At 38.0% G+C, this 17,198-nt stretch overlaps 1 protein-coding gene across 1 annotated transcript in view; it reads left to right on the forward strand.

The window, feature by feature from the left end:
• Positions 1 to 17,198, forward strand: part of LOC133549069 (otoferlin-like) — a 181,684-nt gene that overhangs the window by 80,606 nt on the left and 83,880 nt on the right. The window contains exons 8-14 of the mRNA XM_061894164.1: positions 990 to 1,074; positions 1,135 to 1,294; positions 1,358 to 1,544; positions 4,122 to 4,308; positions 10,979 to 11,202; positions 11,264 to 11,372; positions 16,865 to 17,042. Coding sequence (XP_061750148.1) covers positions 990 to 1,074; positions 1,135 to 1,294; positions 1,358 to 1,544; positions 4,122 to 4,308; positions 10,979 to 11,202; positions 11,264 to 11,372; positions 16,865 to 17,042 — 1,130 coding nt within the window. The remainder of the gene's footprint in view (positions 1 to 989; positions 1,075 to 1,134; positions 1,295 to 1,357; positions 1,545 to 4,121; positions 4,309 to 10,978; positions 11,203 to 11,263; positions 11,373 to 16,864; positions 17,043 to 17,198) is intronic.

Raw genomic sequence — 17,198 nt, forward strand, 5'->3', positions numbered from 1 at the left:
GGGTACACCCTGGACAAGTCGCCACCTCATCGCATGGCCAACACAGATAGACAGACAACATTCACACTCACATTCACACACTAGGGCCAATTTAGTGTTGCCAATCAACCTATCCCCAGGTGCATGTCTTTGGAAGTGGGAGGAAGCCGGAGTACCCGGAGGGAACCCACGCAGTCACGGGGAGAACATGCAAACTCCACACAGAAAGATCCCGAGCCTGGATTTGAACCCAGGACTGCAGGACCTTCGTATTGTGAGGCAGACGCACTAACCCCTCTGCCACCTTTGAAACCCTAAAAAAATAAAATATTAACAATGAATGATAAAACACTGAATATTAACAACATATGAACATTGCTGATCTTTTACGCAGGATTTACAATATTAACTATGAGTTGAGTTTATACCAAAAAGTTCTATTTTGGTTTCATCTGACCACATGACATTCTCCCAATCCTCTGCTGTATCATCCATGTATCCATTTTGGTAAAAACTCAACTCGTCGTGTTTGGAGGAAGAAGAATACTGAGTTGCATCCCAAGAACACCACACCTACTGTGATGCATGGGGGTGGAAACATCATGCTTTGGGGCTGTTTTTCTGCTAAAGGGACAGGACGATTGATCCGTGTTAAGGAAAGAATAAATGGGGCCATGTATCGTGAGATTTGGAGCCAAAACCTCCTTTGAATGGTTGACCAAATACTTATTTTACCAAAAAATTCTTTAAAATTCCTACAATGTGAATTCCTGGATTTTTTTTTTCCACATTCTGTCTCTCACAGTTGAAGTGTACCTATGATGAAAATTACAGACCTCTGTCATCATTTTAAGTGGGAGAACTTGCACAACTCGTACAACACCCAAAAGCGCAGATTCCGACCATTGAAAGACTTTCTATGGTTGAAGACTTACGGTCATTCCAACTTAGATCAGGATGAATGAGAACGGCGAGCACTGAGACTTACATCAACTGTGCCACCTTCGTAGGTGATCCACTCCAAAAACCTCCTGCGAAGCGGGACACTGGTGGGGACTTTCAAAATGGACGTGGGCACCATCTACGCCCAGCCAGGTGACGCCCCCAAGGTAAACCACCTTGGTCCTCATCCTAACTGTTCCTTCCTGTCTTTAGAACATCAGTTCAACCACAAATGGGCCCTGCTGTCCGACCCCGACGACATCACGGCCGGGTGCAAAGGCTACGTCAAGTGCGACGTCGCCGTGGTCGCCAAGGGAGACGCCGTCAAGACCCCGCGCAAGGCCAACGAGTCGGACGACGACGACGTGGAAGGGTAAACCTGACGCCGCTCCGTCGTAGGACTTGCGGACTTCCGACTGATGTCCTTGTCCTCCAGCAACCTCTTGATCCCGGAGGGGGTCCCGGCCGAGCGGCAGTGGGCCCGCTACTACCTGAAGGTCTACAGAGCCGAGGGTCTGCCCAGGATGAACACCAGCATCATGGCCAACGTCAAGAAGGCGTTCATAGGCGAGAACAAAGACCTGGTGGACCCTTATGTCCAAGTGCAGTTTGCTGGGCAGAAGGCGAGTAACACTCAAAAACCACGGACAAAAGTCACATACCGTATTTCTTTGAATTGCCACCGGGGCGCTGATTAATTTAAAACTTCTTCTCACTTACCGCTTACCAAAGGCATGCGGTAAATTTAGGCCTGCGCTTAAAAATTTGAGTGTGATGTAAGGATAAAAAATAAATAAAAAAACGTTATTATGGTCTTACCTTGACTTATAAACGAAGTCCATGCGCAGCTCCTTCTGATCAAAAAGCATCGATAACTTGTTTATAGAAGTCTTCCTTATCTTTCTTCAGTTTTAAAAGTCTCTCTGTCTCGATGGAGATCTTCCTTTATTACCTCCTGCTTCGATTGAAAGTCCAGTTTAGAAAACGGTTTTATTTTAGACATGTAATCCTCCATGTTAAAAGTGCAAGCGAGAGGAAAAAATAAACTCTTGCTGCTTGTTGTCGCTTCTTCTGCAGCCGAGTAGTCGCAAGAAGGATCACTAGCGCCCTCTACCACCAGGAGGCGGGAGTCATTTAATGACTCATATTTGACACACGCAGCTACGGTATATTAATAAAACATAGCTGCTTACTGTTCTTTTTGGGGCGGCATAGCTCGGTTGGTAGAGTGGCTGTGTCAGCAACTTGAGGGTTGCAGGTTCGATTCCCGCTTGTGCCATCCTAGTTACTGCCATTGTGTCCTTGGGCAAGACACTTTACCCACCTGCTCCCAGTGCCACCCACACTGGTTTAAATGTAACTTAGATATTGGGTGTCACTATGTAAAGCGCTTTGAGTCACTTGAGAAAAGCGCTATATAAATATAATTCACTTCACTTCACTTTTTAGCATATTCAATAGCTTGGACCTTAAATCCTACTGAATAGCTCTTAATCTTCTTCCCTTTATGCGATTTCAAATGATTGAAATCAGCCTCCTCCATTTTGAAAATGATGACAGGTGAAGTGTCACTCGTGACGTGACGAGTTTGACCCTGTGGAATTTCCAGGCATATGCTAATCATTTGGCGAAACGAGTTTGACCCGGCGGAAATTCCAGACATGCGCTAATAAAAATAATATTTTGCGAAACGAGTTTGACCCGGCGTTAATCCTGAGCCGGCGGTAATGCTAAACATGCGCTAATTATTTGGCGAAACGAGTTTGACCCGGCAGTAATTCTAGGCAGGTGCATACTATATACCCGGCGGCAATTCAAGGAAATACGGTACCTTTGATACATTTGTGCGAAACCCTAAACCAGTGAAGTTGGCACGTTGTGTAAATGGTAGGGGTGTAACGGTACGTGTATTTGTATTGAACCGTTTTGGTACGGGGGTGTACCGAACGAGTTCCTAAGCTAAAGTCTTAACAAGCTGCTTTGCTTCTTCTGCCTCTGTCATGTCTGTGATCATGTTTTGTTTTAGTCATGTTCTTTTTGTTTTTTGGACACTCAGGTCCTGTTTTTGCACTTCCTGGTTTGTTATGTTACCATAGCAACTCATTAGTTTCCACCTGTCCTCATGTCTTGCACCTGCTTTCACTGATTATGTCACTGCCGTTTAAGCCTGTCTGTTTCTGTTCTTCGTCCTGGCAACATCACCGTCTATCACCCTCGATACCTCTACTCAAGTCATGCCATGTTTCACAGTTCTATGCCGAGTAAGTTTTGTTTATAGTTCGCTATTCATGCCATAGTGCAAGTTTTTGTTTGTTTTCATTAGTCAGGTTTGTTCTCCGCCATTGTGCACGCCTTTTGTTTTTTCCATTTTTTTAGTTATAGTGTTATAATGTCTTTACCTCCATGCCGTTTTTGGAAACTGTAGACGTTGTGTCCTCCGGGCCTAAGAGGCGCAAAATGTAAAAGTCAGCATCTGTGATGGTATGGGGGTGTATTAGTGCCCAAGGCATGGGTAACTTACACGTCTGTGAAGGCACCATTAATGCGGAAAGATACATACAGGTTTTGGAGCAACATGTGTTGCAACGTTATCGTGGACGCCCCTGCTTATTTCAGCAAGACAATGCCAAACCACGTGTTACAACAGCGTGGCTTCGTAGTAAAAGAGTGCAGGTACTAGACCGGCCTGTCTGTAGTCCAGACCTGTAAAGAATTCCACTTCAAAAATGTGTCTCCTCAGTTCCCAAACCTTTACTGAGTGTTGTTAAAAGGAAAGGCCATGTAACACACTGGTAAAAATGCCTTTTTTGCACATGTGTTGATGCCATTAAATTCCAAGTTAATGATTATTTGCAAAGAAAAATGAAGTTTCTTAGTGTGAACATAAAAATATATATATTTTCTTCGCAGTCTATTCAATTGAATATAATTTGAAAAGGATTTGCAAATCATTGTATTCTCTGGTTTGTTTTGTTACCATAGCAACTCATTAGTTTTCACCTGTTTTCACTGATTATGTCCCAGCTATTTAAGCCTGTCTGTTTCTGTTCTCCGTCCTGACAACATCACCAACATTTACACAACGTGACAACTTCACCGCTTTAGGCTTTTGTATTATTGGAACCTCGACACGAGTTGCATGTATTATTGTCGTAACCAAATAGTTCCATGAACACCAGGATGCCGTGTGTTGCCGACAGGGGAGGACGTCGGTTCAAAAGAGTTGCTACGAGCCCATCTGGAATGAACAGGTCGTCTTCACCGAGATGTTCCCGCCGCTCTGCAAACGCATGAAAATTCAAATCCGAGACTCGGACAAAGTCAACGACGTCGCGATAGGCACGCACTTCCTGGATTTGAAGAAGATTTCCAATGACGGGGACAAAGGTGAGGCCTCAAAACCCTGCGGTAAAGCAATTCTATTATTAGTTCTAGAGCTAAACTGCTGAGTCGGGATTAATAGCGCTGTTAAAAATGATCGGGATCAACAGTACGACAAGACATGAGAAGTTTAGTGTTCTCGTAGGAAAAAATAAAGATATTGTAGTGGAAAATTTCTGTCCGAGGGTTACCTCTAAACTGAATGCACTGGAAGGGACACGACATAAGAGGTCAAGTCACCCTGACCAAGGGCTAGTTCTGTTGGTGGGGTGACATTTGAACATTTGGACGGTTACATAAGTTGTTCTGCTACAATCAGGCAAACAGGGAGCGTATGAATAAGAAGTGTGCGCTCTTTTTAATTCTTTTCATGAGGGTGCACCTTCTTTCGTCTCATGAGACACTTCGATTCAATCCAACTTTGTACCATCTGATTATGAGTAAACAAAACTGGTGTAACAAACTCTCTATTGTTCCTCTTTAAGATCCGGACTTTTCCACCACGTAAAATTGGCGTCACGAACAGGATGCCACCACAATATACATAGTTATTGTTTGTCTACTACCGTGTTTTTCAATCGATCAATCAATCAATCAATGTTTATTTATATAGCCCCAAATCACAAAGGTCTCAAAGGACTGCACAAATCATTACGACTACGACATCCTCGGAAGAACCCACAAAAGGGCAAGGAAAACTCACACCCAGTGGGACGCCAGTGACAATGCTGACTATGAGAAACCTTGGAGAGGACCTCAGATGTGGGCAACCAAAAGCAATGGATGTCGAGCGGGTCTAACATGATACTGTGAAAGTTCAATCCATAGTGGCTCCAACACAGCCGCGAGAGTTCAGTTCAAAGCGGATCCAAGACAGCAGCGAGAGTCCCGTCCACAGGAAACCATCCCAAGCGGAGGCGGATCAGCAGCGTAGAGATGTCCCCAACCCATACACAGGCGAGCGGTCCATCCTGGGTCCCGACGAGCGGTCCATCCTGGGTCTAGTCTCTGGACAGCCAGTATTTCATCCATGGTCATCGGACCGGACCGCCTCCACAAGGGATGGGGGGGACATAGGAGAAAAAAGAAAAGAAGCGGCAGATCAACTGGTCTAAAAAGGAGGTCTATTTAAAGGCTAGAGTATACAGATGAGTTTTAAGGTGAGACTTAAATGCTTCTACTGAGGTAGCATCTCGAACTGTTACCGGGAGGGCATTCCAGAGTACTGGAGCCCGAACGGAAAACGCTCTATAGCCCGCAGACTTTTTTTGGGCTTTAGGAATCACTAATAAGCCGGAGTCTTTTGGACGCAGATTTCTTGCCGGGACATATGGTACAATACAATCGGCAAGATAGGATGGAGCTAGACCGTGTAGTATTTTATACGTAAGTAGTAAAACCTTAAAGTCACATCTAAAGTGCACAGGAAGCCAGTGCAGGTGAGCCAGTACAGGTGTAATGTGATCAAACTTTCTTGTTCTTGTCAAAAGTCTAGCAGCCGCATTTTGTACCAACTGTAATCTTTTAATGCTAGACATGGGGAGACCCGAAAATAATACGTTACAGTAATCGAGACGAGGCGTAACAAACGCATGGATAATGATCTCGGCGTCTTTAGTGGACAAAATGGAGCAAATTTTAGCGATATTACGGAAATGAAAGAAGGCCGTTTTAGTAACGCTTTTAATGTGTGCCTCAAAGGAGAGAGTTGGGTCGAAGATACTACCCAGATTCTTTACCTTGTCGCCTTGTTTTATTATTTGGTTGTCAAATGTTAAAGTTATATTATTAAATAGAGGTCGGTGTCTAGCAGGATCGATAATCAGCATTTCCGTTTTTTTGGCGTTAAGTTGCAAAAAATTAGTGGACATCCATTGTTTAATTTCATTAGGACACGCCTCCAGCTGACTACAGTCCGGCGTGTTGGTCAGCTTTAGGGGCATGTAGAGTTGGGTGTCATCAGCATAGCAGTGAAAGCTAATACCGTATTTGCGTATGACGTCACCCAGCGGCAGCATGTAGATGCTGAAGAGTACAGGGCCAAGGACCGAACCCTGGGGAACGCCACACGTTACCTTAACGTAGTCCGAGGTCACATTGTTATGGGAGACGCACTGCACCCTGTCAGTAAGATAAGAGTTAAACCAAGACAGGGCTAAGTCTGACATACCAATTCGTGTTTTGATACGCTCTAATAAAATATTATGATCGACGGTATCGAAAGCAGCGCTAAGATCGAGGAGCAGCAACATAGATGACGCATCAGAATCCATCGTTAGCAATAGATCATTAGTCAATTTTGCGAGGGCAAAATTGACTAATTTCAACATTCTTTTGAAGGTTGAAAAAATCCCGAGGCAGACCACCAGCAGGAAACATGAAAATAATGAAACCCAGCAGCCGATATTGACAATAAAAATTAATTTTCGCAATTGTTTGATATGAAATCAAAGCATAACCCAGCATGCATCACTATAACTCTTGTCGTGAAGGTCTTGTCACAACTTTTTCGCGGTTTTCCTTTTCCTTTGCGTAGAAATACGTTCAATTTTCGTAAGTCATCATGCTAACATTAGCGTTGTAGCGTTTCAAGCTAGTATTCTGGCTGATTTGCATAATTCAAACATAAAAATTGTGTTTTTTTTTTTACACTTGGTGCCATCTTTGAAGTCTGCAAAATTTTCTTATGCTATCGCTAATGTTTTGTTTTTTTTACTAGCATTTTAGCTCATTTCATTCGTGTAAACATACAAATCATGACTGTTGATACTACTAAGGTTAGCATGCTGATGTTTTATGATAGTTGTTGGGGCGGTTTAGCTCGGTTGGTAGAGTGGTCGTACCAGCAACTTGAGGGTTGCAGGTTCGATTCCCGCTTCCACCATCCTAGTCACTGCCGTTGTGTCCTTGGGCAAGACACTTTACCCACCTGCTCCCAGTGCCACCCACACTGGTTTAAAATGGAACTTAGATATTGGGTTTCACTATGTAAAGTGCTTTGAGTCACTAGAGAAAAAGCGCTATATAAATAAAGTTCACTTCACTTCACTCTTGTCGTAAAGGTCTCGTCACAACCGGTCACATTACCCCCCCGACTTATTCGGACTTTTTCGCGGTTTTCCTTTTCCTTTGTGTAGAAGTAGGTTCAATTTTCGTATGTCATCATGCTAACATTAGCGTTGTAGCGTTTTAAGCTAGTATTTTGGCTAATTTGCATAATTTAAACATAAAAATAGTTTTTTTTTACACTTGGTGCCATCTGTGAAGTCTGCAAAATGTTCTTATGCTATCGCTAATGTTTTGTTTTTTTACTAGCATTTTAGCTCATTTCATTTGTATAAACCTACAAATCATGACTTTTGATACTACTAAGGTTAGCATGTTGATGTTTTACGATAGCTGTTGGGGCGGTTTAGCTCGGTTGGTAGAGCGGCCGTGCCAGCAACTTGAGGGTTGCAGGTTCGATTCCCGCTTCCGTCATCCTAGTCACTGCCGTTGTGTCCTTGGGCAAGACACTTTACCCACCTGCTCCCAGTGCCACCCACACTGGTTTAAATGTAACTTAGATATTGGGTTTCACTATGTAAAGCGCTTTGAGTCACTAGAGAAAAAGCGCTATATAAATAAAGTTCACTTCACTTCACTGTTGTCGTAAAGGTCTCGTCACAACCGGTCACATTACCCCCCCCCCGACTTATTCGGACTGTTTCGCGGTTTTCCTTTTCCTTTGTGTAGACGTACGTTCAGTTTTCGTAAGTCATCATGCTAACATTAGCGTTGTAGCGTTTTAAGCTAGTATTCTGGCTAATTTGCATCATTCAAACATAAAAATTGTGTTTTTTTTTACACTTGGTGCCATCTGTGAAGTCTGCAAAATGTTCTTATGCTATCGCTAATGTTTTGTTTTTTCGCTAGCATTTTAGCTCATTTCATTCGTATAAACCTATAGCATGCTGATGTTTTATGACAGATGTTGGGGCGGTTTAGCTCGGTTGGTAGAGCGGCCGTGCCAGCAACTTGAGGGTTGCAGGTTCGATTCCCGCTTCCGTCATCCTAGTCACTGCCGTTGTGTCCTTGGGCAAGACACTTTACCCACCTGCTCCCAGTGCCACCCACACTGGTTTAAATGTAACTTAGATATTGGGTTTCACTATGTAAAGTGCTTTGAGTCACTAGAGAAAAAGTGCTATATAAATAAAGTTCACTTCACTTCACTGTTGTCGTAAAGGTCTCGTCACAACCGGTCACATTACCCCCCCGACTTATTCGGACTGTTTCGCGGTTTTCCTTTTCCTTTGTGTAGACGTACGTTCAGTTTTCGTAAGTCATCATGCTAACATTAGCGTTGTAGCGTTTTAAGCTAGTATTCTGGCTAATTTGCATCATTCAAACATAAAAATTATGTTTTTTTTTACACTTGGTGCCATCTGTGAAGTCTGCAAAATTTTCTTATGCTATCGCTAATGTTTTGTTTTTTCGCTAGCATTTTAGCTCATTTCATTCGTATAAACCTATAAATCATGACTTTTGATACTACTAAGGTTAGCATGCTGATGTTTTATGAAAGCTGTTGGGGCGGTTTGGCTCGGTTGGTAGAGTGGCCGTGCCAGCAACTTAAGTGTTGCAGGTTCGATCCCCGCTTTCGCCATCCCAGTCACTGCCGTTGTGTCCTTGGGCAAGACACTTTACCCACCTGCTCCCAGTGCCACCCACACTGGTTTAAAATGGAACTTAGATATTGGGTTTCACTATGTAAAGTGCTTTGAGTCACTAGAGAAAAAGCGCTATATAAATAAAGTTCACTTCACTTCACTCTTGTCGTAAAGGTCTCGTCACAACCGGTCACAATACCCCCCCGACTTATTCTGACTTTTTCGCGGTTTTCCTTTTCCTTTGTGTAGAAGTAGGTTCAATTTTCGTATGTCATCATGCTAACATTAGCATTGTAGCGTTTTAAGCTAGTATTTTGGCTAATTTGCATCATTTAAACATAAAAATAGTTTTTTTTTTACACTTGGTGCCATCTTTGAAGTCTGCAAAATTTTCTTATGCTATCGCTAATGTTTTGTTTTTTTACTAGCATTTTAGCTCATTTCATTCGTATAAACCTACAAATCATGACTTTTGATACTACTGATGTTTTACGATAGCTGTTGAAGTCTCCGACCCGGATCCTCGTTTGCGTCGCGGGAAAACACCACACCCTGGCGCGGCCGTTAATGTTTTTACAATAATAAATGTTCAAAAATCTTTTAGCTTTTCAGCTCAAGAGTGTCTTTTCAGCTCGCTCTCTCGTTCGCCGGCCCCCTCTCATGGTTTCCAACGCTGCTGATAAAGGGAACAGGTGGACCACGCCCCCCTCCACAACAGCATTTTCATTCATTAAAATCCTAAAAATGAGGGCTTTTAATACTTGGCGCCATCTTAGAAAGACGCTAACTTTTCCTATGTCATCATGCTAACGTTAGTGTGCTAACATAATTTTAATTGAGGATGCTATTAGGTGTCCCAGGCTTCCTGCCCACGCTGGGGCCCGCTTGGGTGAACATGTACGGCTCCACTCGCACCTACACCCTCATGGACGAATACCGGGAGCGCGTGGACCACGCCCCCCTCCACAATAGCATTTTGGCTATTTTCATTCATTAAAATCCTAAAAATGAGGGCTTTTAATACTTGGCGCCATCGTAGAAAGACGCTAACTTTTCCTATGTCATCATGCTAATGTTAGCATGCTAACGTTAGCATGCTAACCTAATTTTAATTGAGGATGCTGTCGCGTCTCCCAGGCTTCCTGCCCACGCTGGGCCCCGCTTGGGTGAACATGTACGGCTCCATTCGCACCTACACCCTCATGGACGAATACCAGGAGTGCGTGGACCACGCCCCCCTCCACAATAGCATTTTGGCTATTTTCATTCATTAAAATCCTAAAAATGAGGGCTTTTAATACTTGGCGCCATCTTAGAAGTACGCTAACTTTTCCTATGTCATCATGCTAATGTCATCATGCTAATGTTAGCATGCTAACGTTAGCATGCTAACGTTAGCATGCTAACATAATTTTAATTGAGGATGCTGTTGCGTCTCCCAGGCTTCCTGCCCACGCTGGGCCCCGCTTGGGTGAACATGTACGGCTCCATTCGCACCTACACCCTCATGGACGAATACCAGGAGTGCGTGGACCACGCCCCCCTCCACAATAGCATTTTGGCTATTTTCATTCATTAAAATCCTAAAAATGAGGGCTTTTAATACTTGGCGCCATCTTAGAAGTACGCTAACTTTTCCTATGTCATCATGCTAATGTCATCATGCTAATGTTAGCATGCTAACGTTAGCATGCTAACATAATTTTAATTGAGGATGCTGCTGCGTCTCCCAGGCTTCCTGCCCACGCTGGGCCCCGCTTGGGTGAACATGTACGGCTCCATTCGCACCTACACCCTCATGGACGAATACCAGGAGTGCGTGGACCACGCCCCCCTCCACAATAGCATTTTGGCTATTTTCATTCATTAAAATCCTAAAAATGAGGGCTTTTAATACTTGGCGCCATCTTAGAAGTACGCTAACTTTTCCTATGTCATCATGCTAATGTCATCATGCTAATGTTAGCATGCTAACGTTAGCATGCTAACATAATTTTAATTGAGGATGCTGTTGCGTCTCCCAGGCTTCCTGCCCACGCTGGGCCCCGCTTGGGTGAACATGTACGGCTCCACTCGCACCTACACCCTCATGGACGAATACCAAGAGCTGAACGAGGGTCTTGGCGAGGGCGTGTCCTTCAGGGCCCGCCTGCTCATCAACCTGGGCGTGGAGATCCTGGACCCCTCGTCGCCCGACACCTCCAGCTCCACCGAGGTGCAGCTGGAGAGCATACCCAACATCTCGGAGGTGAGACCACGGGATTTCGTGGCCCGCAATGGGAGACGCTAACGCTGAGGTTATTTCCCAGAATGCAACTGGGAATATCGAGGAATTCTTCCTCTTCGGATCTTTCCTGGAGGCCACCATGATTGACAGGAAGATCGGAGACAAGCCCATCAACTTTGAAGTCACCATAGGTATGGGATTTGTCATCCGGACATAAAGATTTCACATTTTGTGTCAGTTCATTTTGAATTTTAAAACATTTTTTAAACATTTTTAAATAATTAAAAAAAAATTTATTTTTTTTATTATTAACATTTTTTAGTCGGTAACACAAAAGATACCGTTGATACTGAAAATAAAATTTAAAAAAATTAAATACATATTTACATTTTTTTTAACCAAGTTGAAGTATTTGATACCGAAAAAAAAAATCCTTATTTAAACTAGCATTTTATTATTGACACAACTTTCCTTTTTTTTTTTTCTTTTTTTTAGCTTTTTTGACCGACTTTTGAACCATTTGAGACTAAAAATACCATTTTTAAAATGTAGTATTTACTTAATCTATAAACACATTTTTAACTAAGTTGAGGTATTTCACACCGAAAAAAAATCCTTCATGAAACTAGCATTTTATTATTAACATGATAACTTTTTCTTTTTTTTTTAGCTTTTTTGACCGACTTTTGAACCATTTGAAACTGAAAGTAAAATTTAAAAAATTAAATACATATTTAAACTTTTTTTTTTTTAACAAAGTTAAAGTATTTGATACTGATTTTTTTTTTAAATTTCAACTAAAAACATTTTTTGTACCGTTTGATACTTAAATAAAATTCCTAAAATTCAAAACATATTAAAACTTTTTTTAACCAAGTTGAAGTATTTGATACCTACAAAAAAAAAATCCTTATTTAAACTAGCATTTTATTATTGACATAACTTTTTTTCTTTTTTTTTTCTAGCTTTTTTTGACTGACTTTTGAACCATTTGATACTGAAAATACCATTTTTAAAATGTAGTATTTACTTAATCTATAAACAAATTTTTAACCAAGTTGAGCTATTTGACACAGAAAAAAAAATCCTTAATAAAACTAGCATTTTATTATTAACATAACTTTTTCTTTTCTTTTTTTTTTAGCTTTTTTGACTGACTTTTGAACCATTTGATACTAAAAATACCATTTTTAAAATGTAATATTTACTTAATCCATAAACAATTTTTAACCAAGTTGAAGTATTTGATACCAAAAAAAAAATCCTTATTTAAACTAAAACCATATTTGTTAACCGTTTGATACTGAAAATAAAATTTTAAAAATTAAATACATATTTATAACTTTTTTTAACCAAGTTGATGTATTTGAAACCGAAAAAAAAAATCCTTATTAAAACTAAAAGCATTTTTTTGACTGACTTGAACCATTCGAAACTGAAAGTAAAATTAAAAAAATTAAATACATATTTTAACTTTTTTTTAACAAAGTTAAAGTATTTGATACGGATTTTTTTTTAAATTTCAACTAAAAATGTTTTTTTGTACCGTTTGATTCTTAAATAAAATTCCTAAAATTTAAAACATATTAAAACTTTTTTTAACCAAGTTGAAGTATTTGATACCGAAAAAATTAAAAATCCATAATAAAACTAGCATTTTATTATTAACATGATAACTTTTTCTTTTTTTTTTTTTAGCTTTTTTGACCGACTTTTGAACCATTTGAAACTGAAAGTAAAATTTAAAAAATTAAATACATATTTAAACTTTTTTTTTTTTAACAAAGTTAAAGTATTTGATACTGATTTTTTTTTTAATTTCAACAAAAAACATTTTTTTGTACCGTTTGATACTTAGATAAAATTCCTAAAATTCAAAACATATTAAAACTTTTTTTAACCAAGTTGAAGTATTTGATACCTACAAAAAAAAATCCTTATTTAAACTAGCATTTTATTATTGACATAACTTTTTTTCTTTTTTTTTTCTAGCTTTTTTTGACCGACTTTTGAACCATTTGATACTGAAAATACCATTTTTAAAATGTAGTATTTACTTAATCTATAAACAAATTTTTAACCAAGTTGAGCTATTTGACACAGAAAAAAAAATCCTCAATAAAACTAGCATTTTATTATTAACATAACTTTTTCTTTTCTTTTTTTTTTTAGCTTTTTTGACCGACTTATGAACCATTTGATACTAAAAATACCATTTCCAAGTTGAAGTATTTGATACCGAAAAAAAAATCCTTATTTAAACTAAAACCATATTTTTTAACCGTTTGATACTGAAAATAAAATTTAAAAAATTAAATACATATTTATAACTTTTTTTAACCAAGTTGAAGTATTTGAAACCGAAAAAAAAAATCCTTATTAAAACTAAAAGCATTTTTTTGACTGACTTGAACCATTCGAAACTGAAAGTAAAATTTAAAAAATTCAATACATATTTAAACTTTTTTTTTAACAAAGTTAAAGTATTTGATACTGAATTTTTTTTAAATTTCAACTAAAAACATTTTTTGTACCGTTTGATACTTAAATAAAATTCCTAAAATTTAAAACATATTAAAACTTTTTTTTAACCAAGTTGAAGTATTTGATACCGACAAAAAAAATCCTTATTTAAACTAGCATTTTAGTATTAACATGATAACTTTTTCTTTTTTTTAAGCTTTTTTGACCGACTTTTGAACCATTTGATACTAAAAATACTATTTTTAAAATGTAATATTTACTTAACCTATAAACAATTTTCAACCAAGTTGATGTATTTGATACCGAAAAAAAAAAATCCTTATTTAAACTAGCATTTTATTATTAACGTGATAAAAAAAAAAGTTTTTATTTTTTTTTTAGCTTTTTTGACCCACTTTTGAACCATTTGATACTAAAAATACAATTTTTAAAATTTTATATTTACTTTAATCTATAAACAATTTTTAACCAAGGCGAAGTATTTAATACCGAAAAAAAATTATAAATCCTTATTTAAACTAGAAATTGTTTTGACTATTTAACTATTTTTAATTATTAACATTTTTTAGTCGGTAACACAAAAGATTTAAAGTGCATCAATTTGCCTCGGGAAAAAAAAAAATCCTAATTAAAACTATAAGCATTTTTTTGACTGATTTGAACCGTTTGATACTAAAAATACAATTTTTAATATGTAATATTTACTTTATCTATAAACAATTTTTAACCAAGGTGAAGTGTTAAATACCAAAAAAAATTATAAATCCTTATCTAAACTACAAATTGTTTTGACTATTTAAATATTTTTAATTATTAAATTTTTTTAGTCGGTAACACAAAAGATTTAAAGTGCATCAATTTGCCTAGGGAAGAAAAATCCTTATTAAAACTAAAAGCATTTTTTTGAAACGTTTTATACTGAAAATAAAATTCAAAAAATTAAATACACATTTAGTCTTTTTTTAACCAAGTTGAAGTATTTGTTTGATACTGGAAATAAAAATCCTTATTTAAACTAAAAGCATTTTTTTGACTGACTTGACCCGTTTGATACTTAAATAAAATTCCAAAAATTTAAAACATATTCAAACTTTTTTTAACCAAGTTGAAGTATTTGTTACTGAAAAAAAAAAAATCCTTATTTAAACTAGCATTTTATTATTAACATGATAAAAAAATTTTTTTTATTTTTTTTTAGCTTTTTTGACCGACTTTTGAACCATTTAATACTAAAAATAACATTTTCAAAATGTAATATTTACTTAATCTATAAACAATTTTTAACCAAGGCGAAGTATTTAATACCAAACTATATATAAATCCTTATTCAAACTATAAATTGTTTTGACTATTTAACTATTTTTGATTATTAAAATTTTTTAGTCGGTAACACAAAAGATTTAAAGTGCATCAATTTCCCTAAGGAAGAAAAATCCTTATTTAAACTAAAAGCATTTTTTTCAACCGTTTGATGCTGAAAATAAATTTAAAAAAATGAAATACACATTTAAACTTTTTTGAACCAAGTTGACGTATTCGATACCGAAAAAAATTACAATACATCAAAGAAACCGACACCTTCATGTCGCTCCCCATCGAACACAGTGGAGTTTAATTCTGACACAAATATGTCCGTGTTGAGATGTGAAGTCCCATTATAAGGTGTTGTCTGCACCAAAATGCTAACATTAGCGTGGTAATGTTTATGCTAGTATTTTAGCTAATTTGCATCATTTGAACATACAATTTGTGTTTTTTTACACTTGGCGCCATCTTTGAAGTCGGCAAAAAATGCTTATGTTGACATGCTATCGTTAGTACGCTAACGTTTTTTTTTTTTTTACTAGCATTTTAGCTCATTTAATTCGTATAAACCTACAAATCGAGACTTTCGATACTACTAAGATTAGCATGCTGATGTTTTATGCTAGCATTTTGGCTATTTTCATTCATTGAAATCCTAAAAATGAGGGCTTTTAATACTTGGCCCCATCGTAGAAGTACGTTAACTTTTCTTATGTTATCATGCTAACGTTAGAATGCTAATCTTTTCTGCTGGCATTTTTGGCTAAACATTGTGGCTTTTATTACTTGGCGCCATCTTAGAAGTATGTTACATTTTCGTATGTCATCATGCTAACATTAGCATGCCAATGTTTTATGTTAGCATTTTTAGCTAATTTGCTTCATTTAAGCATAAACATTGTGACTTTTAATACTTGGCGCCATCTTAGAAGTACGTACAATTTTCCTATGTCATTGCGCTAACATTACCATGCTAACATTAGCATGGTATCAATCAATGTTTACTTATATAGCCCTAAATCACTAGTGGTAGCGTTTCATGCTAGTATTTTAGCTCATGTGCCTCATTTTAACATACAAATTTTGTTTTTTTACACTTGGCGCCATCATTGAAGTCGGTAAAATGTTCTTATGTTGAGATGCTATCGTTAGTACGCTAATGTTTTGTTTTCTTTTACTAGCATTTTAGCTCATTTCATTCGTATAAACCTACAAATCCTGACTTTTGATACGACTAAGATTAGCATTAAAATCCTAAAAATGAGGGCTTTTAATACTTGGCGCCATCGTAGAAGTACGCTAACTTTTCTTATGTTATCATGCTAACGTTAGAATGCTAATCTTTTCTGCTGGCATTTTTGGCTAAACATTGTGGCTTTTATTACTTGGCGCCATCTTAGAAGTACGTTAAATTTTTGTATGTCATCATGCTAACATTAGCATGCCAATGTTTTATGTTAGCATTTTTAGCTAATTTGCTTCATTTAAGCATAAACATTGTGACTTTTAACACTTGGCGCCATCTTAGAAGTAAGTTTAATTTTCTTATGTCATCATGCTAACATTAGCATGCTAAAATTAGCATGGTAACGTTTTATGCTAGTATTTTAGCTAATTTGCATCATTTAAACATAAAAATATTGTTTTTTTACACTTGGCGCCATCTTTAAGTCGTCAAAATTTTCTTATGTTGACATGCTATCGTTAGTATGCTAATGTTTTGTTGTTTTTATTAGCATTTTAGTTCATTTCATTCGTTTAAACCTACAAATCGTGACTTTCGATACTACTAAGATTAGCATGCTGATGTTTTACCGTATGTCCCTGAAAGCAGCAACACCCGCCGAAGCAACTCGATGACATTTTAGTTTTTACTTTGCGTCTTGTCGGGCAGGTTACTATGGCGACGAGCTGGACGGGTCCATCCAGCACAAATCCCAATGCAAGAAGAAAGCGGACGGCGAAGATGAGACGGAATTGATCCACGACTCCAGCGACGAGGAGATGGACGACGACGGCGACCTGACCTCTGTGGCGACCACGCCGCCCATGAAACCCGTCATCACTGACCGGTCAGAACCGCCAATGCGGTCCACGCCCCCCTCTCTTGATTTAGTCAGCTGCTAGCATGCTAACATTGGCATACTGACGTTTGTTTTTGCTCACCATGCAGTTATATAACGTGGTACATGACTCGTGTTAGCATTAGCATGCTAACTTGGTTGGCT

The sequence above is a fragment of the Nerophis ophidion genome, linkage group LG03, assembly GCF_033978795.1.
Source record: "Nerophis ophidion isolate RoL-2023_Sa linkage group LG03, RoL_Noph_v1.0, whole genome shotgun sequence".
Taxonomy (NCBI): domain Eukaryota; kingdom Metazoa; phylum Chordata; class Actinopteri; order Syngnathiformes; family Syngnathidae; genus Nerophis; species Nerophis ophidion.